This window comes from Vipera ursinii (assembly GCF_947247035.1).
Source record: "Vipera ursinii genome assembly, chromosome: 2".
In the NCBI taxonomy this organism is placed as follows: Eukaryota; Metazoa; Chordata; class Lepidosauria; order Squamata; family Viperidae; genus Vipera; species Vipera ursinii.
In genome coordinates this window covers 272,208,270-272,231,208 of record NC_139513.1, presented here as the reverse complement: position 1 = coordinate 272,231,208, position 22,939 = coordinate 272,208,270, and the positions used below count along the sequence as shown (strand labels likewise).

Here is a 22,939-nt window from a genome sequence, read left to right as displayed (position 1 = left end):
ATGGGAGGACTATCTGTTACTGACAGTACTTTCATATGCAAACTGTAGAATTGTGTCCTGCTTAGACTTTATTTTATTGGATACTAGCAGTCTTTCTTGCTGTGATCATGTCTTTTTGACTAGTTTTATGCAGCAACAACAATGAAAGTTGTAGATGTAGTCTACATTTATTCTAAACTTCAGCTGAAGGTGGTCTTTGCTAACAAAAGGAACCCTGACCAGGTTCTGCATTTCCCAATGTTTCTGATGCCAAGAATATATTGCTCAAAAAAGTATTTGTGCCTGTTGGAGTCTTATATATTCACAGTGTTCTTCATTTCAGCATGAGCTTGGAAGCAAATAATCTGAGAAGTAGTAACTTCATTTATTTATAAGATTACACTTCCATTTCTTTTGTCATTAGTCTTTACTAATGAGTCAAAGAAGATAGACGTGTGTGTTTAATCTTTCCCATAATTATTTGCCATCCTAATCACAGTTTTCTTCTCCCCATAATTATGGCAGAAAAATGAGATCTCCCCAATAATTATGGGGAGAAGGAAACTGTGGTTAGGATGGCAAATATCTAAAACAGAGAGCCTGCACTATATATTTAGGGTTCCTAGACATTAATTTAAATGTTACCAGAAGCACCAACTGAAATAATAAACTGCTTACTCAGTCTTCCATCCTCTAGGTTTTAGAAAACATCAATGAGATCCCAAGAAAGCAAGGTATGGGTAAGGCCATCTGATGCAAGCCTTTATCCCTTACTCACATGAATGAAATAAAGAGGGAGAAGCACAAAGAGAGATAGAGATTTAGTTTATTAATACTCGACTGAGATCTGCCTTACAATTTTGCAAACATTTTTGCAAGCCTATTTGAAAAAAACGGCTTTGAATTTTATATATCTTATTCTCAAAAGTTTTCTTGAAAGTCTTTTTGAGTTTACCTTGTTGCTGATGTAGGAGTAGGGATAGTATTCCTAGTAGTTGCAGAGGGAAGAATTACACATTTTCCCAACATTTTGGGGCTGCCTTGACTGTCCATATTTCCCATTTCTAACAGCCTCACTGGAAGACATACCCTCATGATTTCTTCTCTTGGGATTGGATTGAAATAGAGAGAACCAGGGAACTTGCCGACCACTGCAAAGATGATTATCCAATAAGCGATGGGACATTCAGAAACAGCTCTTAGCTATCTAATCTGCAAATAAATGCCAAAATACAAGAATAACACCAAACTTTTATTCACCTTTGAAATATATGATGAAAGCTAATTTTCTTGAATGAACCTGAATGAGAATTCATAGGCAAAAAAACCACCCTGAATACTTTTTTCACATGAAATTAGTACACACACACACACACACACACACACACACACAAGGCAATTCTACACACGTACAATATATCAGTCCCTTGGGTGGAATTACATCTCCCAGAGTCCCAACTAGACTTTGGACAAGTCACATACAGTAGATGTTCTAGGAACTCTACTCTCTGCATGTGTAGAATGTTAGGTTGATAAAAATTGTTAAATATAAGAATAACCATTTTCTTCCCTTCGCTTTTAGCCAACGGTCTGTGAACGGGAACTGTGTGTATTTGCTTTCCAAACGTTAGGCGTGATGAATGAAGCCGCAGATGAAATTGCAACAGGGGCTCAGGTAAAATTCAGATAATTTATTTGTACAAAAATGAATTGCTTTTATGTAGCAAATTTAGTTGTTTATCTTTGTATATCATTTTGCTTCATTTTATTGTCTCTTGATTAGTAGAAAATATTCATTGTACTTTGGTTTTATAAGATAGTGGATTTTATGATGTAGTGGATGAAAATTAGAGTAAAGCAACTTTTCATGTTTTTATTATGGAACTGTATTTTGTCAATATTAGGTAATCCGTATTAGATTCATGATTACAGGTTGTACGTTGTGATGATCATAAAGCAGGTCATCAAGTAATTGGACCCTATTTTACAATCCGATTTTGTGAATGTTGTTAAGCAATCACCATAGTTGTTAAGTGAACCCATTGTCTGTAATGGGGCATTTTGCTGAAAAACAGAAGTAAATGCCAGTTTTCTGCAAAAATGGCATAAATCACGGTCATGTGACCAAGGGATGCTGCCAATGGTTGTAAATGTGGAGCAGTTGAGTGCATTATAGGGAAGTCCTGGCTATCAGGACTTTGGAACTGGGTTGAAAGTACCTTTTGCAGGGGCCTTTGTCTGATGTAACTTTGACTGGTTGTAATACAACATACAAATACATTAGGACTGTGCAGCAATTCAACCTCCAAAAGATGCTTCAAAGGGCATATAGCAATGAACATAGCACTTACCTGCACTGCCTTAAAGTAGCTGTGCTTTTCCTGAACTGCTGAATGATCCTGGGAAATGACCCAGCTACTATAAGGTGTCACAACCAGGCTTTCCGTTCATATTCCTGCTGCTCGGCAAAGCGTTTTCTGGAGATCAAAATACTGCACACTATTAGTATGTCGGAACTATGTTCCAAAACTGTCCCATACAAGCTTCCTTTTACAACACCACACAGAAACTTCTTCATTCCTCCCTGTGCTAGTTCTGCCATATCTTTATTCTCCAAAATCAATTGTGTCAAGGAATCAAAAGTATATAGATAGGTAGCCTTCAGATAAATAAGTTTTACGACAACCTTAACCTATGCTGATAGCAGGAATGAGTAGTCAGTTTCTTTCTGGGGCTGCTTTACCATAAGCCCCACCAATGGGAATTAGACCCTGGCAAGGGCTACAGTTCCACTCCGCTACCTTCTAGCAATGATATTATGGCTAGGCAGATACTTGTGTATCCTTACCTTGTGGGTAGGAGGAGCAATTAATGCAATATTCATTCATGCCAAGTGTGAGAAAAGGAGAGAAGGGAAGACAGCCTAAATATATTTTGCTCTCTGATGTTTCTTTCTCACTGCACTTTTTGAAAGAATCCTCTTTTTTATTTCCCTCCAGAGGACTGAATATAAAGATTTCAGAACTAACCTTGGTATGAGTCAGAGCCCATCTGGGGCTGTAGGAGGAATCAGAGGGTTGCATTAATCAAATCCCTTTTTTAAATATTCTCCCTGAATGAATCATTTTTAAATCAAATAAGTGTTTATCAGAAAGATGGAAGGGCTGTTCATTTCATAGCACTCCATTAAGTAAAAATATGTTTACTTCTTCAAGTGTTTGAATAGTTGTTGAATGGTCCTTTTAAGTATTTCTGCGCTACAGTAAATATCATGATGAAGTCAAATAATTTTTAAATATAATCTTGGTTCGTGGATTGTTGCTAGTTTTCTTAATTATTTCAGAAATAAATAACTTTCAATTGCACTCTGAAATATTCAAAGTTGTTTGTTCAGCATTTTATCATAGACTCCAGCAAGAAGGACTATTAATAATAATTGGAATACTTTTACATTGTTCTTTTAAAAGACAGTGTGAATATCAGAAACATGGCTATAGTCTGAACATTTGTAAAGTAAATCAGATGCTTTTTCAGTGGAATGTTGTTGTTTTTCCCAATCCATTATCAAATGATGCATTAGGTGTTCTTCTCATAGGCAGTTGACAGATGTGAAGCTGAAGGTCAGGCACTAGTTTGTTTCATGAAATGAAATCAGATGAATAACAAAAACACCAGAAAATTGTCAATCAGGCAAAACAAAGGCAGCCTACTACTAATAAGGGGTTAGAAACCAGGAGAGCAGCCAATACTTTTGAAGATCAGGAGTTTGGAGAACAGAAACAAAGACGTGGTTTTCTACCGCACTGTTCTTCACAGGACTAATCCAGTTCTATCAGGCTCCTTATGTCCAATCATCATGGGGAAAATCCATGTGTTTCTGGGTCATGCTTTTTCTAGAAGTGGTTTGTTCAGAACTAGAAATGATTAGTATTCTTGTTACATTCTGGCCCCCATTTTGAACACACAACATATTTAGAACTGCTCAGTTAACTTGCACTAAAAGAAATTAGAAAAGCTCAAACCAACTCCTAAACCCCCAATCCAGTTCACCCACTCTATAGTATAGGAAAAGTGTCATATCACAATATATGGCATGTGGTTTGTTGCTTCAACCCTTTTCAAGTAAAGACTAACACTGCAACCTTGCTTAGAGCTTTTACCCACATCCCAGGTAATGTGGTTTCATCCTCTTCATCCTTTGGTGATCCAGCAATGGTTTGCCATTGTCTTTTGAAAACCCATCTGAATGCTTGGGAGAAAAGTCATAACTTATTTTAAACTCTATGTACTGTAGCTCTTAAATCTTAATTAGTATTATCATTTTTTAATGAAAAGGGAAGGCATAAGAACAAGCCTCCCCTTATGAAAATATCAAAGCCTCCCCTTATAAAAATGTCAAAAAAGCAATCTTCAGTGGATAACTATGAGAACTTATATGTACTAATGTCATCTTTTCATCAGGAAAGACCTATGTCTTTCCTGATGAAAAGATGACATTTAGTACATATAAGTTCTCATAGTTATCCATTGAAGATTGCTTTTTTGACTTTTATAAGGGAAGGCTTTCACATAGGTCTTTCCTGATGAAAAGATGACATTAGTACATATAAGTTCTCATAGTTATCCATTGAAGATTGCTTATTTGACATTTTTTAAATTTGCCTTTCCCAACAGGGCACCTTTCAGCTTAGGGCCTTCAAGCTCCTATTGTTCTCTAATTTACATTTTCATTGCTGGAAGTTCTGGGAGTTGAAATCAAAATATTTCGGGAATGCTGAGCAACAATACTTTAAGTGTTTTAACTCTTTCCAGCTTCTCATGCAGGAAGTTTTACTGTGATCCTGGGGGAGGGGAGGGGGGAAGAATCACTTATTACATTTTATGATGCACACCTTGTTGTGTAGGAAAAAGCAAAGTCACCTGAACTGCAAGATGGGTAGTGAATAAATTTGATAAACAAACAAACAAAAAATCATATTGCAAAATTAACTGTGGACCAAATCTGTTATTACACCCTCTCAAGATTACAGATATACGTACATTTTTATGAGCTTCAGATTTCCTCGCTAAGCAATCTATGACAAAAAGTGAAGTTGAAAGAGAATAATATTAGGAAAAATGCAACCTTTTTATCTCTAAAACCCAAAGGTTGAAATTGCCAGATTTATTTTAGAGTTTTCTGTGTTTCCGTGGAACTAAAAACCCCATTTTACCCTTTAACACTCTTCCCCACCAAAGCCTGCTAAGAACAAAAGGGGGAAAATCCCTTGTTTAAAACACTTTGAGGGACACATGTAGAAAGCAGGGGAGAAGATAAAAAGCCCTCCGGTCACAGATTACCCATTCTTGCCCAGGCTATCTGGAAACCACCCAACTGAAGATGGTTGATTAGTTAATTTTGTTAATACCTGCATCATAGAAACAGCTAGCATCACTGCTTTCTGGAAATCATTCATTCCATCAATAAGCATGCATCTGGGAGGCCAGTATCCTCTACCATTTTCACATGAAAATGTTTGTTGAATGTATAATGGTGCATATCAGATAACATCTAAACCTACATGACGATGTGAGCCTTTCTTCTCTTAGCCTTTACGAAGCTGAAGGACTTATCTGTTTCTCTAAAAGCACAGCAGCCAGAGAGAGAATTAAAACAGTCTTTACATAAAATACCAGGTTGTGAGGATAGATAGTTCTTGTCTCCAATCAGTATTATTATTTATCAGCCCAGTCAGAATGGCCTGGGTAAAGAATGATGGCATCTGAATAAGAGGAAAGAGATGGATCATTTAGTCATTTGTTTCATCTCATTGCTCAGTCTCTTACCCTGAACAATTGTATGATTGGGCTTTGCAAGATGCCTTGGCAGCTGACCTGGTATAGCAAATTAATTTCTTATGGCTGTAGTTTATCCACTAAATAAATTCCATTAATATGTACAGCAAAATTTATTATAATGAAAGGGAAAAGACAGATTCATCTTTTCTCTCCTTTATTTCTGTTGGCTTTAGAAATATTACCAAAAAAAAGATGAGAATAAAATTGGCAAATCAAAAATAAAACATAAATTATATGCTGATGGTATTGTTTGTAAGAGTTAACCATCCAAATATTCTTTAAAATCAATAATGGAGCATATACAGAAATATGGATTGATATTGGGACATCGACAAAAACAAGGGATAAATTGTAACATGGAGTTAACTGACGAAGAAAAACAACATCTGCAGAAAATAACAAGATTCACTATCTTTGTTAAACAATTAAATACCTGGGAAATTATTTAACAAAATAGTGATAACTAATTCAAGAAAAAATATTAACAGACTTGGAAAAATATAATGGCAGATATTTTAAGACAGAAGTTAAAACTAGAAAGAATATGATTAGTGAAAATGAATATTTTTTCAAAGATCAAGTTCCAGAAGATTTCAGTAAAAATTGAAAAAAAAGATGTTAAATGAATGGCAAGGACAACTAACTTTATTTGATGAAACTGAAGACTAAGGATTAAATTTAAGGTTTTGCAAGATGTGAAAGTACCGTATTTTCCGGCGTATAAGACGACTGGGCGTATAAGACGACCCCTGACTTTTGAGAGGATTTTCAAGATTTTTCGTCTTATACGCCGGAAAATGCTTACATGCCAGTTGCCAAGTGTCCGACACAAGCCCGATTCAGACCTGTCTGATGCAGATGGTGCAAAGCCCTGCCGGTTCCCACCGGACGGCTTTGCCGATGCCGCCTTCAGAGGGAAGGGCGTGAGGCGCCTGCCATGGCTCCCCAAGGACTCCTTAGCAGCCAGGGAGCACGCGCGTGCGTAGGACTGCCCTGCCGGCTCCCGCCCAACGCCAGACGGCTCCGCTGGTGCTGCCTCAAAAGGGAAGGGCGTGAGGTGCCTGCCACGGCTCCCCGAGCAATCCTTAGCAGTCGGGGAGCATGCGCGTGTGCAGGACTGCCCTGCCGGCTCCCGCCCGATGCCGGACAGCTCCGCCGGTGCCACCTCGAGAGGGAAGGGCGTGAGGCGCCTGCCACGGCTCCCCGAGGACTCCTTAGCAGCCGGGGAGCACGCGCGTGCGCAGAACTGCCCTACCGGCTCCCGCCTGATGCCAGCCCGCCCTGCTTCCTCCACAGTGAGAGGGGAGGGCGTGCCTTCCCGGGCTCGTCGACTTGCAGCCACGCCAGAGCCGAAAGGGGCTTTTCCTTCCACCCACCCTTTGGAATAAACGCAAGAGCTCCCGGGGTCTGGCGTTTGCAAGGGGGAGGGGAAGGGGCTTAGAGGCTCTTGGGGATGGGAAGGGAGAGTCACGTTGGAGGGGGGACTGGACTAAGGAGTCTTGAAGTTGCTTTGCAAGAACGGGTGCGCTCGATTGATTTATGTACTATTTTCCGGCGTATAAGACGACTGGGCGTATAAGACCACCCCTCAACTTTTGAGAAGACTTTCATGGGTTAAAAGGTCGTCTTATACACCGGAAAATACGGTACAAGGTGAACTAGCTGTATCACACATTTCAAATTATATTATATTATATTATATATATATATATATATAAGCCAGTTTAATTTGGAATACATATTGGATTGGATTGAATTGCTATAAAGCTAGTTTACCATTGTTGAAGGAGCATGCAGGTTGCAAAATAATTTTGGTGGGATATAAACAAAAGTGTTTAATATATAAGAGATGACTTCATCATAAATAATATAGCAAAAGTATGTGATAAAAGTAAAAGATTAAGTCCAATTTATGGCCCCTTGCTTAAATGCTGTAGAATTTGATCAGTGAAGTGATAATAATTTGTATAGAGAGCAAGATTGAAGCTAAGGTGAAATATTTAAAGACATTTTCTGTAGGACATTCAGAAATGGCTCATTGGTTTCAGTATCTTCAAATAAGTAGTGTAGTTTTAAAAAAATCACAGAAACAAGGTGAAATGCTCAGGAAGTTGGCTAAATTTGAAAAACATGTAACACAAAATTCTAAGCATCTGTTGTGACTTATTTTAAGTTGTTTTGAAATATGATTCAGAAACTGATCAAATCAAAGACTAAATTATTAAATTGATGCAGAATGATTAAATTGATGCAGAATGTAAACAGAGCAATTGATATGCAACAGTGGGAATACCAATGGAAAATAAATACCAAATTCACAGTGATATTACAATCAGAAGAAAACTGGCACAAACTGTTTTGATTTGGCATATTAATCTTTCGGTGATTCTAAAAATAAATAACTCTATTAAAAAATGCAATTATTTTTTCACACATGTGACTACTTGTAGTAGACGGGAACTGCTATAGAGAACATCCAATATTAGCCCCTCTCCTATCATACCTCCTTGTATGAGAGAATGCTAAGCAAGTGCTCCCTGGTCATCTGAATAGGATGGGCAAAATACACTGGGAAAGGTGGCCCCCAAGATTTCAGGGCTCCAGCCACAGGGGACTTAGCAACTAGCAAGCAGCATCTTGAATTGCACTTGGAAACGTACTACTAATCTGTACAGTTCATGCAGCAGAGGTTTAACCTAGTAGTACTATAACTGACCTCTGAGTGCACATGCATTGCATTCCAAACCAGCTGAAATTTGCAGATAATCTTCAAAGGCAACCTCATGTAGTCTGAGATTGCAAATGTATTAGCATCTGTTAAGATTAAAAAAAATAGAAATTTTTGTTAAGGTCTGGAACAATGACTTTATGAGAAGTTTTTTTAAAAAAAATCTGCATTATAAAAAAGCATATCTCTTTCACTTATACCTATTAATTTTATCCTAATTAATTTTTCACACATTATGGATTTCATGAAGTTTCCCTCCATTTTGACTGGAGAAAAATATTTTAGTCATCTACATATTTCCTATGCTTGACTATGGGAGAACTGAACATTTTTCTCAATCTCACTTCAGTTCTGGGTATTGAGCTGGAATATTTCTGGTGGACTCAGTCAGTCCATTTCTGGGCTCCAAATCCTGCCTCAGATCAGGTGGCCTTTCAACATTCACAGAGACTTTGTATCCAATGCCATTCTCTGAGTCACAATTTCATAAATAGAGGCTCCCATACTTTTAACCATATACATGTGGACTCCACCAAAACTTGTCATATGTGTACATGGAAGGAAGGAAAACCTCTTAGTATATACCTTGTACGTTTATGGAATGAATAATCTGAATCCTTGAATGAATGTTCTGAACCATGTCTTTAATAATTTAAAGAAGTAAATATGGTGCTCCCAGAAGATAATTTGCTCAAATAATAGAGCCAAAGCAAATTCTACAAAATCAGATACTGTCCTGTTGCCCCTGTACATCATTTGACACTCCTATTAAATTACTGTCAAAGTGGGGACATTGCAGCACAATGGAGAACAGACCCAGAGCTTCTTTCTTATATAAATTCTTTCAGTCTTGTTGGTACAATTGTATCTGAAATCCTGTTAAATCTTAACAAGGTTCTGGTCCAGATCTGTTGGGGATCATGTATGAATTTATTTGGGAGGAGGGGAAAGTCTTTTTTTTAACTTTCTTTTGCCTTTTCTTTTTTCTAGGTTGTAGACTTACTAGTATCTATGTGCCGTTCTGCATTAGAATCCCCAAGAAAAGTTGTCATTTTTGAGCCATATCCTTCAGTAGTAGATCCTAATGACTCTCAGATGCTAGCCTTTAATCCCAGGGTATGTATCATTTGCATTTGGAGGGGAAGGTTGTCAATATGGGTGTTATGATTCAGGGTCAGCCTGTGGGTTCGGCAGTTGGGTCGGACGATTCAGAGGAGGAGGAGGAGGAGGGGTTTGGAGAGCCTGCAGAGGACAGTTCTGAGGCTTCGCAGAACTCTCAGCCAGGCCCCTCCCATCTGGTTACTACTCAGACCCAGCTGTGTGAGCCTGACAGTGTGGATGAAGATGACCCACAGCTGGCCCTGTCCAAGGATGCCCGACGCAGGAGGCAGTCAATCAGGAGTAAACAGAGGAAGGCAATGGGGCACCTCGGAAGGAGGCAGATAGAAGCCACGCCTTGAACTGTTTAAAAGGGGAATGTGTGGGAGGGCTGGTTGCTGAAGGCAACCATTTGAGCAGCTTCTGTTTTAATGGTTCATATTTTGTTTTGCTCAGTATTGCTCTGTTTTGGATCTGTTTTGTGTAAATAAATTTGGTGGGCGTACTTCCAGCCTGTTGCCTTTTGTAAAGGGGTTGTCCCTGGCTTTTATGCAGGGCCGGTAGTAGGCTGGAACAGAACAATGGGCAAAAACCACTGCTTCCTTCCTTTTCCACATTCTTGGAAGATGACTGAGATCAAGGCTCAGATAAAAATATGTACTGTGTGGTTACTTATAATAGCATAACTTATGAAAACCAGTAGATTTAGGTGGTATCAAAACCCTCCTTATGAAAACCAGTAGATTTAGGTGGTATCAATTTATTAATCAAATTACATAAACATTCGGTTCACACATTGTGGCAAAGCTATAAAGTGGTTTGTTGCTTAAACTAGATATTTTCTGATTCGTATTAAGCCATAGTTTACAGAACTGGGTTCATACAATACAGTAAACCAAACCCAAGCAAACCACACATTATGGCTTGCTTCATTCTTACATCTACTCTTTAAAATATCAAGCAAAAGCATAGCATCTTTCTAACTAAAATTTCAGAGCAAAAATGTGCCTTATGTCTGAGATTTGGTTGTTTTCAAACATATGCCTATGGTAATCTAGTTCTGAATAACTACAGTAATTAATTACTGAAATAATTACCTTAAGATACAGTTGGATACAGGAAAAAATGACTTTATATATACTCACATTCATTTTTATTTCTAAAAACAAACGTGTTATTAGTTGCCACTCGTTTTAGTACTCAACTGCTTTTTTCAGTCTGGTTTTAGATGTTTCACCCTAGGATTTCCATCAGTCCAAGTTCACAATACCAATTGTTAGGGATAGTGTGAGATTCAGTTCAAAACATCTGAATATTATCTGTTTGGGAGAGGAAGATAATTTCCAGATGTTTTGGGCAACAACAATTGGTTGATAGGCACACTGTGTGGATAACAATTTCAGCTAGGTTTTTGATATACAATCTGTAATGGATTTTAAAGCATTAGAAAGTAACAGTATCTCCGCATGTGGTTTCAAACTGTATCTTACTATTTGTAGGGAGAGCAAGGGTGGGGAAATGTATCATCATTTGTCTTTGTGTAAATGACGCAATTGATGTTCTTGTTTCAGATATCGTGACAACAGTTGACACGAGTATGTCAGTTGCATCATTTGCATGATGATGTCATGTGTACAACATTTTGATATAATTAGGGCTTGTAATGATGTAGGGATTGTAAATTTCATATTCTGTATAAAATTATAGGAAATGGTTATGATAGCTATAATAACAGTGAAATCCTTTCACAAGATATATTCAAGCAGGAGGTTTTGATAGCCGTCTGCTATGGATTTCTTTATTTGAATGCCTGCATACAGCAGAGTCTTGGATTCAGGAACTAAATGGATCTTTTCAATTCTATGATTATATGAGATACATCTGAAAGTTAATATACTTTTGAAACATACAATGCTGAAAAGTAATCTTTCATTTCTTTCACCATAGAAGAAGAATTATGACCGGGTCATGAAAGCACTGGATAGCATTACTTCCATAAGAGAAATGACGCAGGTAGACAAATTAAATAAATAAATGAATTGTTGTGCTCTAAATTGTTATTATATGATACATGTGTTATGAGTTTTAGTACTGTGTGGTACCATTGCTGTTTTATTAGATCCATGTAAGGAAAGCCTATCAAAATAATCTTAGTGTAGATAACAAGTTGCAAGATAAAATCAATGAACCAGAACATTGACAGATCAAGCTTGAATGTTACCATTGATATCATATGCCATTACAAGGAACTTTTCATTCAGTCCTAGGGGCAGGCCTGCCTGCAAGTAAATAGATTGTTTCAATATCCTAGAAATACAGCACTGAACTGCAGCCCCTTGCTGCATTTTTGTGTGTTTATTTCTTTATTCATGTGCATTCTTAGGAACAAGCCAAGCAAATTGCCGAGGGAAAAATACAGATTTGTGACAATCTGCTGCAATGACACTGATGGTTTTGCAAGCAAAAGCTTGTTCGCTTAAGTGAAACAGGAGAGCATTTGGAGATGGAAGAGGGTTCTATTGTGACTGTGCTGAAAGTTCTGCCGAAGCTAAATTTGATGTGTCTCTTCAGATTGGAGAGTCAAAATGATGTACTAAAATGTGGTGACATTCACTCAAGGTTTAAAATTGGGTCACAGTACTTATCTGTGAATGTGCAGATTTATCGGCCCTTCTTGCCATGGTAAACCCCAATTCCCTAAAAATGCACCCTTCTGAATACAGTAGCTTATATCTCAGGAGCTGCAAGGAGATGGACAATATTTTGAAAATTAGGAAGAGGCACATTCTTTGAACAGAATATATGAGTTGGAACAAGAAGAAAGAAGTGTTGATATTACAGAAGCTATGCAGAAAATTGTTCTTCTCAGTGTGATAGAAATTTCTCTCACTGTTTCCTCATTCCCCAGTTTACCCTTTTCAGGGACACTCTAGTCTAAATAGCATTTTAGAGGATTTTGAGATAGCATTATAGAAAGATGTATAGAACCTACCATATTTCGTTCGTCCTTGTGTTTTGGCACCAGTTTTTAAGAAGTCTATATTAGATGCCTGGAAAGCATTCCAAATAAAATTGCTCTGAATAATCTCCATAGTGCACCAATTTATCTTAAAGTTAGTTCATGGTTTTAGTTCATGAGCAACATCAGGTATCTCTTTCTAGTTTCAGCACAGATAGGACAAAGAGATAATCAACTTTTGATCTTAAACTAACCAAGGGTTTTCATCATCTGAGGATATTTTGTCAGATTTTATCTGAGGAATAAGGATACTACTTTGCAAACAAGCAAGAATCAGACAAGCTACATTAACCATTGCTTACACAAACAGTTATTCTTCTCAGTTTGTATCTAACAAGTCTTTTTACTACAAAATAGAAAGCAAAAAGCTCTGATCTCATGGCCACCTAGGAGGAAGAGCAGACTTGAGGACATGCAACGTTGTGTTCATGAAAACATTATAAGGCAGTGGTCCTCAACCTTTGTGGCTTTGTGACCCATTGGGGGAAAGAGGGGAACCGGGCTGCACAAGTGTTGGGCTGGCACTCATGCATGTGCATGCAGCTCCACTCATGCAAGAAAGAAGACTTTGGGGTACGCATTCTTTCAGGCTTGTCCACGCCAAAAGGGACAGAGGGTCTGAAGCAGCATGAGATCACTCCCCCAAAGTCTTTTGGCCATTTGCAAAAGCTTTTGGCACAGAGAAGAAAAGCCTTTGGTGTGTGGTCTCGTGTTCCTTCAGACTCACCAAGGCTGCCCAATGCTCTAAAAGTGGATCAGGTGTTTTGTGCAAGCAGCCTTGGTGAGTCAGCCAAGTTGAGCAGGGAACACCCATCCCACTCAGCCTATACTCTCACCACTCCATTTTTGGAGCATTGGGAGCAGGCGGCTTGGTGGAGGAGAGAGGAGAACGGCTGCATGAGCGATGGACCGGCATACATGCATATGCGTGCAGCTCCACTGACACAAGATAAAAGAGAAGCCTTTGGGGTGTCACTGAGTGAATCACTATGATGGGCTTCTCAAGGAAGGTTTCCAATAATTATTACATTCAATAATGTAATTTTTAAAATGAAGTAATATTTCACTAACTGTTGTGGGTAAGTGTGAATTATATTTATAAGAAGCACAGTGAAGATCAAATTTTAATTCAAAAGGTAGTGAAGATATGTATTAGTGCTGTTCCGCTCCTAATAGGAAATGTAGAAAGGATGGATGGATGGATGGATGGATGGATGGATGGATGGATGGATGGATGGACGGATGGATGGACGGACGGATGGATGGACAAGTGGACAAACAGAGACAGATGAATATGGGATTACTTCAGGGGAATTAGTGAGCTGCCAAAATTCTACATAGAATTTTGTAAGTAGAATGCTACTTATAAAATAGAATGTCAAAACCTTACATAGGCAAACTACATACAGATTTAGAGATTAATTTCTTTTACAAAATCTATACTGATTTAGAAATGGAATGACTGAGAAAAAAAAGATGGCCAGAAGTCCCCAACCTTTTTATTTTGGCAGCCTGGCCAGGGGAGTGGGCATATGAGGGACAGGCGCTCAAACAAAGTTTACTCGCACAAGTGGAGGGCAGTTGTGCTCATGCAGGTGGAGGTTGTGCTTGCCTGAGCAGAAGGCACTAGCACACAAAGATCCACTTGTGCAAGCCGCAGGTACTTGCGATCATGCGAGCAGAGGCCCCTTAAGCAGAAGGCGCTTGTGCGTGAAACTCCACTCATGCGAGTGGAGGGTGCTAGCACATGAAGCTCCATTCTGGTAAATGAAGCTTCATGCATGAGCACAAATGAAGCTTTGTGTATGAGTGCAAAGTGTAGTGGACCGCAGTCCAGGAGTTGGTGACCCCTGGCTTAGGGGAGCACTGGAAAATAAGGATAGCATAAGCAGTTTCAAGGAAATTTCTTAAAAAACCTACAGAGAACTAGCCACACTGTGTGGCAAATATCTTTTAAGAGATAATTGGGAAAAAATCCCAGAAACTAGTGATAGGATGCAGTTTTATAAGAATACATGTTACTATTGCTAATTTTAAACTATAGTTCATCCAAAGCCTATCAATCACAAAAAGTTCAGTTGAATCAGACCTACTTAGTATTTGAGTGGGAAATTACCAGAAAATCCCTAAGAAGCCAGAAGAAATCCATGAAGGTGACAGTGACAATCCATTCTTTTTGTTGTTATTGTTGTTACCAAAGAAACTACATAAATATGCCCATGGGGTCACTAGAAACTAAGCTTGACCCAAAGGAGACTTTACTTAAAGTGATAGCTTTTTCTTTAGGTGACTTGCTAAACTGATCCACAGTTTCTTGGATTAGTAGAATTACCAGAATCAACACTAGCTTGTATCTAGTTCCAACATATCTCTTAATTGATAATTATACTGTTATTATTTCATAGGCACCTTATTTAGAAATAAAGAAGCAGATGGACAAACAAGACTCACTTGCGCATCCTCTACTACAGTGGTAAGGCTCTTACATAGATTTATATGCTGTTTAATTCAAAGAATTTTGAAATATTATGATAAGCCCCTAGTTATCTTATATCTTGTTAACGTGATGTGCAATTTCCTTAAAATTTATTTATTTATTTATTTAATAATATTTCTATACCGCCCTTCTCCCGCAGGACTCAGGGCGGTGAACAGGGCAAGAATAAAAATACAGATTACAAAAGTTAAAACTAAATTAAATAAATGCCCACATACTAAAATACATATTTAAAACCTAATAAATAGCAATAGCAAACCCACCCCCCGATCCCCTCATCAGGCCAGGCCAGCTTGTTCAAAAAAGTATGTTTTTAGCTCACGGCGAAAGGAGCGGAGGTCGGGCGCCATCTGGAGCTCAACCGGGAGCTGATTCCATAGCTCCGGGGCGCCCACAGAGAAGGATCTCCCCCTGGGGGCCACCAGTTGACATTCTCTGACCGGAGGCACCCTGAGGAGGCCCTCTCTGTGGGAACGCACAGGGCGGAGGGAAGTCGATGCCGGCAGCAGGTGTTCCCTCAGGTACTCCGGACCCCTGCCATGTAGGGCTTTGAATACCATTACCAGCACCTTGAATCTCACCCGGAAGGCAACTGGCAACCAATGCAGCTCACGGAGCAGAGGTGTAACGTGGGAGTATCGGGAGACTCCCAACACAACTCTCGCGGCTGCATTCTGCACCAGTTGGAGCTTCCGGGTGGTCCTCAAAGGCAGCCCCATGTAGAGAGCGTTGCAGAAGTCAAGTCGAGAGGTCACGAGCGCATGAGTGACCGTGCATAGATCATCCCGGCTTAGATAGGGCCGCAACTGGCGCACCAGGCGAACCTGGGCGAAAGCCCCCCTAGTCACAGCTCCTATATGGTCTTCCAGGGTGAGCCGTGAATCTAGGAGGACTCCCAAGTTGCAAGCCCTATCTACGGGGGGTAATAATTCACCCCCCATAGTGAGAGGTGGAATGTCCGAATAAACCTGAGATGAAGGTATGCAAAGCCACTCGGTCTTGTCGGGGTTGAGTTGAAGTCTGTTCCTCCCCATCCAGACCCGAACCACCTCCAGGCAACGGGACATCACGTTGAGGGCATCACTGGGGTGGTTTGGGGTCGAAAGGAAAAGCTGGGTGTCATCAGCATACTGATGATACCCAACTCCAAAACCACGAATGATCTCACCCAGCGGTTTCATATAGATGTTGAACAGGAGAGGCGAGAGAACCGACCCCTGAGGAACTCTGCAAATGAGAGACCTCGCGGTCGACCTCTGCCCCCCTGCCAACACCGACTGTGAACGTCCCTGGAGATAGGAGGAGAACCACTGTAAAACCGTGCCTCCCACTCCCAATCCCCTGAGACGCCGCAGCAAGATACCATGGTCGATGGTATCGAAAGCCGCTGAGAGGTCTTACAGGACCAGAACAGAGGAATGCCCCCTGTCCCGAGCCCTCCAGAGATCATTCACCAGCATGACCAATGCCATCTCCGTGCTGTACCCGGGCCTGAAACCCGATTGGTACAGGTCTAAATAATCCGCTTCATCCAGGACCAGAGGGAGCTGATGTGCCACCACACTCTCAACAACCTTCGCAAGAAAGCGAAGGTTGGAGACAGGACGAAAGTTGTTCAATACAGCTGGGTCCAAGGCAGGCTTCTTGAGGAGAGGCCTCACCACCGCCTCTTTCAAGACGGCGGGGAAGCTACCCTCACTCAGAGAAGCTGATATAACTGCCTGGAACCAGCTGCGTGTCCTCTCCCGGGCTGCATACACCAGCCAGGAAGGGCACGGGTCCAATAAACATGTGGTGGTGCTCAGCCTCCCCATGATCCTGTCCACTTCCTCCGGAGTCACAGAATCAAACTCCTCCCAGGTGATATCGACAAGACCGCCCAAATTTGTTCTTCCTATGTAAGATAGTAAGTAACAGTCCAGTGCATTATGGCATTATCTAGTGTAATAGGGAAATCATGTACAACTTCTAAAAACTCATTTAACATTCTTGCCTGCATGAGGGACTGGGGCATTAAATGGTCACGTGGGCATTGTAACACAAAATAAAGTTTCAGAATTCATAACATTATATCTTGGAGGGGGATGGGCAAAAAGGATCAAATTTACACTGAGCTAATTGAAGATGGTTTGTGCTCTTCCTTTGTAAATATTGATTAAAAAAATAAAATGACATAGATTCCTTGAATTCAACAGAGTACAGAGTATATTTTCTTTTGAACTGAAAGATTGATTCCTTGAATTCAACAGGATACATTTTATTTTGTGACTTACTAGTTTTGGTAAACTGTCCATTTTTACTTGATTGATACAAATGATCAGGCTTACCATGGGAGACAAAATATACCTTGCAATAGTTGAGCTTCTCTATATAATATGCAAGGAAAATGGAATACAGATTCCCAACAGTACTTTTTTGGCATTCAGGGCTAGCATGAAAAACTGTGATTTATTTTGTTTCCCATAATCTCTATTTCAGGGTTATTTCCAGTAATAGATCACATATTGTGAAGCTACCTGTGAACAGGGTAAGTTTAATGTTAAGAGCAAGTTGGATTTTGGAAGAAAATGAGTTTCAGTTTACCAACCAGTAGATTTTGCTTTTCTGTGCCTTTACCTTTGAAAAATTGCAACGATTCAGTGGTGGTTCTGTTCATAAGCTGGAGGTAATGGGTGTATATGGAGATCATCATCACGCTGTGAAAGATCATCAAAATTAGGATAGTATTCTTTTTCAAAGGAAGCAGAGTGCAATAATGACAAATTTCTCTACAAACAATTATAAGGATTTACATTCTTAACTTTTTCTGTGTTTTAGTTCTGCTGGATTATCTAACATATGATTGGCCAGTCTTTAATTATATATAAAATAATATTGGCTGAATATATAGATCAAGGGTGTCAAACTGCCGGCCCACAGGCCGGATGCGTCACAAGGAGACCACGCCCACCCCATTGCCGGCAATGGAGAAAAAGTTCTGATACGTTGCGCAACATCACATGACATTGCGAGTTTGACATGTCTGATATAGATGATAACAGTTTTTAAGAATGAACTGTTTGGCATAGGAAATCCTTTAAGTCTAGAAAAATATGCCTTATCATCCCAACCCGAATGAGTTTTGCCATTACAGTCTTCTATGTCACATCCTCAGATCTTCCAGAAAAATCTTGCTTTTACAAAGGTACTAACACTGGAAAAAGTTCTAATAGCCAAATAGAAATATCCAAAGTTATTACTAGAAAACAATGAGAAAAGTTTAGAAAACTATGGAATACTTGATAAGTTCCAAGGAAGTCCTTTATGTACCTTATCAGCCATAATCATTTTATTATTTGTCAACAATCTTTCAGTATGATTTACAACACAGGATATATCCAGATGGTACAAAGTAATAAAACCAGTATAAAGTATACATTGTAAACTAAGACAAAAAAAAGCATAATTATTGACCATCAATGAAACTGTGACTATTAATTTTTCTCAATGTTGAAGCATTTATTTCCCCCAATATGCATCTAAACTGCAATAGTATTAGTGCTGATTTTTTTCTGGAGAGACATTATTCCAGAGAAAAGGAGATAGCAACAGGAAAGTCTCTTCTCTGGTGGATTCCTCAAAAACATCCTTAAATTTTAGGTCAACCAGTTGGATTCATTGTTCTTTAAGCTTGTGGTTTTCTTGTGGATGTTTTGTCACCAGATTCTGTACCGTTATTCATTCATGCATGCATACATGCATTCTCTACTTTTGGAACACTCAGGTTAGAATGATCACATATAGGAAAAAAACTTTCTCTGATTTTTAATTGCAGTCTTTTTTTTGGAAACATTAGCATCTCTTATTGGTTTGAAAACAATTTCCATTTTTAATCCCATACTTAAAATATGCATTTTAATAGTATGTATAAATTTGATCCTTTGGAGGAAACAATATCTGTACAGAGTAAGAGTTCAGTCTAGATAAATGTGTGGACTGGAAAGGATTAACTACTTTTTCAAGATCAATTTCAGATTGTGTAGTTTTCAAAAATAATTTTTACAGAGTTTGGCCTTGGCATATCAAAGTCTGTGGCTAATGGCAAAGTCTGTAGCTATCATAGATTTAGAGTTGGAAGGAGCTACTTAAGCAAAAGGGACGCAGTGGCTCAGTGGGTTAGGATGCTGAGCTTGTCGATCAGAAGGTCGGCAGTTTGGCGGGTCGAATCCCGACTGCCGTGTAACAGAGTGAGCGCCTGTCACTCGTCCCAGCTTCTGCCAACCTAGCAGCGCTGGCTGTTTGGCTTTGAAACAGAGATGAGCACCGGCCCCTAGAGTTGGAAACAACTAGCACGCATGTGCGGGGGAACCTTTACCTTACCTAAGCAAAGCCTCCTTGTCTCAGTGTAGGATTCAAATTAAATGTTCAAGAGAGATGCCTTTTTTGAACATGCTTAGGGAAAGGGAGTTTATAACCTGTTTCTCTGTGATTGGTTCCAATGTCAAAGTTTTTCTAAAAACTGAAATGCAATCTGCCTACCTTTGATCTAAATCCATTATTCTGCATCCTGAACCACAGAAGAACGGGAAAAATAACAAATTCATGAGAATGTCAAACTGTTATAGATATAATATTCTCCTCTTCTGCTTTTGTTCTTGTACAGCAATTGAAATTTATGCACACCCCACACCAGTTTCTTCTGCTCAGCAGCCCACCAGCCAAAGAGTCCAATTTCAGAGCTGCTAAAACTCTTTATGGAAGTACCTTTGCATTTCAGTAAGTATTAAAAAATAGAAATAAAGATATCACTGAATCCTTGTCTCACCAAATAACAGAGATAGCAATACATACACATTCTAATTTCATTGGTAGTGCTTTTTGATTATATTTGCTTTCCTTACTTTATTTTATTTATTTTTATTTTTATTTTTTTATTTTTATTTATTTTTGATTTCTGCTTGTCTTTTGTATTTAAGTGGATCGCACATTGAAAACTGGCACTCGATCCTGAGGAATGGCTTAGTGGTTGCTTCCAATACAAGGCTGCAGGTAAAGAAGTGAGAAGTAGCAGAGAAATGTGAATATTATTTTGAAAGCCATAGAGGCCTAGCCTGTCAAGCTCCAGGAAAATCAGGAAATCCAGGCCGTTCAAATGGGTTTAAAGATTTATTGTAAACTTAAGCTCTCTACAAGAATCTGAACTACTTGTGTAGATAAGAGTAGAAGGAATTCAAGTTGAGCTGGACTTAGATCTCTTGTGAGCACAACGAAACTCATGACTGATGACACATTTGATCCCTCCTTTGTGCTCAGCCTGATCATCTCCTACATAATCTACAATTTCATAGAATATCATAGAATGAAAAGATGACTATCAAGTTGGCATAATCATCACTGTTATTATTACCTGGAATCCTTGAATTTGCTTATTCTACAAGGAGCTGAATTTGCTTATACTACGAGGAGCAGAACTTGCCAGGAACCAAAATGATACCCTTTTCACCCTCTTGAGTTTTGTTATGGATTAGAGAACCATCTGGAAAAGTTACAGAAGATGAAGTAAAAATTGCCTCCCCATTCCTCTATTATTTATTTATTATTTCTTCAGTATTTATAGGCAATTCAGTGTAATCAAATAAAAGTACACAGTCACTAAAACATAAAATCTTAACATGTCAGCATAATAATCCTAAAGTAAAAACATGTTCAACAAGTAACATATAGAGTAGCCATCATTTCCAGCAATTTGTGCTGTAAAAGTTGAGGAGATAAAGAGTCTTTCTGTGTGTGTGTGTGTGTGTGTGTGTGTGTGTGTGTGCATGTGTGTGTGTGTGAGAGAGATAGAGAGAAACAACTCATCATGCTTGCTTTCTGATAAATGGAGGCTTTGTGATTGGCTGTAGCCACCACAGCAAGCCTTTTGTAAATTCAAATATATCCACTAGCCAAAACTGGCTTAGATTAGCATAAGAAAAACATTCCAAGTTTATCTTTGATAAAATGCCACAAATGAAGAATTTACTAGTTTTTTGTTTATTTCAACTTTCAGCTCCATGGTGCAATGTTTGGAAGTGGTATTTACCTTAGTCCATTGTCAAGCATATCTTTTGGTTACTCAGGTGATGTATATTAATCCCTTTGTCCATGTGGGGGGGGGATACCAAAAAGAGTGGAAAAATAAATAATAGTCACCCCTAGGAAAGATGGGAGGCATATAAATTTAGTAAATAAAAATTAATTTTAAAAGCATCTACAGTTCTAAATTTTATCTGTTGAATAAGGCCAGCTTTATTCTACATATGCAACATGATAGACTTCAGAAGGAAAACATCCATAGGGAAGAAGAAAGATGGTCAAGTAGCTCAGTGTCTTCTCAGCTTCAGCAACTTTAAATGTGGACTTCAATTCCCAGAATTTAGCATATTGCTGGCTGGAGAATTCTGGAAGTTGATGTCTACTCATCTTAAAGTTGCTGAGATTGAGAAAAACTAAAGTAGTTGAATTCCAAAGTGGAATACAGAAACTACTTTTTTTGAGTCGGAGGTACCTTGTACTGAAATAAATACACTAGGTAAAATATAAACTGATATAAGGCTGTTCTTTATTAATCTAACAGGAGTCTGAAGCTAACAGAAGGCAGTAGCTAAACTCTCAGTTTTCATGAACCATGTCATTTATCTACTTGCACCATTTGTTATTCTGCTTGCCCTCTATATCCCCATGAGCTGCTTGGATAAATTAAGATCAAGATTCCTCAAGGGATCTGCTCATACAAGTTTTACTTCCTTACTAATTACATTTAACCTTCCAGATCTAACTAAGAAATATCAAATTGCTTTCTACTCTCCCAAGAATGCCAATAGAAATGAAGTATTTTTGACATTCCCAATGTTTGCTGGACTACAATTCCCAGCATCCCTCATTATGGACCATTTTAGCTAGAAACTGTAGTTCTCAACTGTAACTCCCGAGAATCCTGACACATCTGCCACAAAAGACAAGATACAGAAATACCCCCCTCTCTAAAAGTTATATATTTAGCTCCAACAGAAGATCCAGCCAGGTGCCAAATCTTGGGAGGGAGGGGTGCTGGGCTTTCTGATGCAGTGGGCAGTAATAGTATTTGTCCTTTAAGGTCTAGGTAGTAAATTTCATCCAGGTTCCAACAAAAAATATTAGCTAGGCTAACATTGTATGGTATTTTGCAGTTTATACATAAACTTAAGATTGGCTCAGCTGATGTGAAACCCAGTTTTGACTGGTTTTTAACCTGAGCTTAGCATGCAACTTCCCATTATTTATGAGAAACAGAAGTGGGTTTTAGAATACTGTATGATTGGGTCATCATTGTTGCCTGCGTAAATATACTTAACTACTAAACTATAGGCTGCTGGAAATGAGAATCAGCAATGGCATTAATACTTGTCTGGAGTCTCTATGTGAAGTGGAACATACAGGATTTTATGCACCACTAGGTCTGATGTAAATCCAATGTCTTTAGGGATGAACAAGAAACAGCAGAAGGTATCAGCTAAGGACGAGCCTGCTTCAAGCAGTAAAAGCAGCAGTGTATTACAGGTAAAGAGATATATGAAACACTTCAAAAAAGCACTTTCTTTTTTTATGGTTCTCCTTGCTCAAGGCAGGTGCCAGATGCAGTGGTAATCTACCCCCAGAGCATCTTTGTTCACATTGGGTGACTCACACAGGGAAGGACAGATCCAGAAAGCTAATGCATTAATATTTGACAAGGACATATAATAATTTTCATGTGTGTGCTGTCCTTCTATTCTTATTCTAC

General features: G+C 39.0%; 1 protein-coding gene across 2 annotated transcripts in view; it reads left to right on the top strand.

The window, feature by feature from the left end:
• PARP8 (poly(ADP-ribose) polymerase family member 8) overlaps positions 1-22,939 on the top strand; it is a 189,829-nt gene that overhangs the window by 161,110 nt on the left and 5,780 nt on the right. Inside the window, exons 15-23 of one of the 2 annotated variants that reach the window (XM_083355534.1) lie at positions 1,562-1,654; positions 9,536-9,661; positions 11,591-11,656; positions 15,068-15,135; positions 17,638-17,686; positions 19,802-19,914; positions 20,115-20,187; positions 21,188-21,257; positions 22,640-22,716. In XM_083355534.1, the coding sequence (XP_083211660.1) occupies positions 1,562-1,654; positions 9,536-9,661; positions 11,591-11,656; positions 15,068-15,135; positions 17,638-17,686; positions 19,802-19,914; positions 20,115-20,187; positions 21,188-21,257; positions 22,640-22,716 (735 nt within the window). The remainder of the gene's footprint in view (positions 1-1,561; positions 1,655-9,535; positions 9,662-11,590; positions 11,657-15,067; positions 15,136-17,637; positions 17,687-19,801; positions 19,915-20,114; positions 20,188-21,187; positions 21,258-22,639; positions 22,717-22,939) is intronic. The other variant, XM_083355535.1, reaches the window with a different exon arrangement.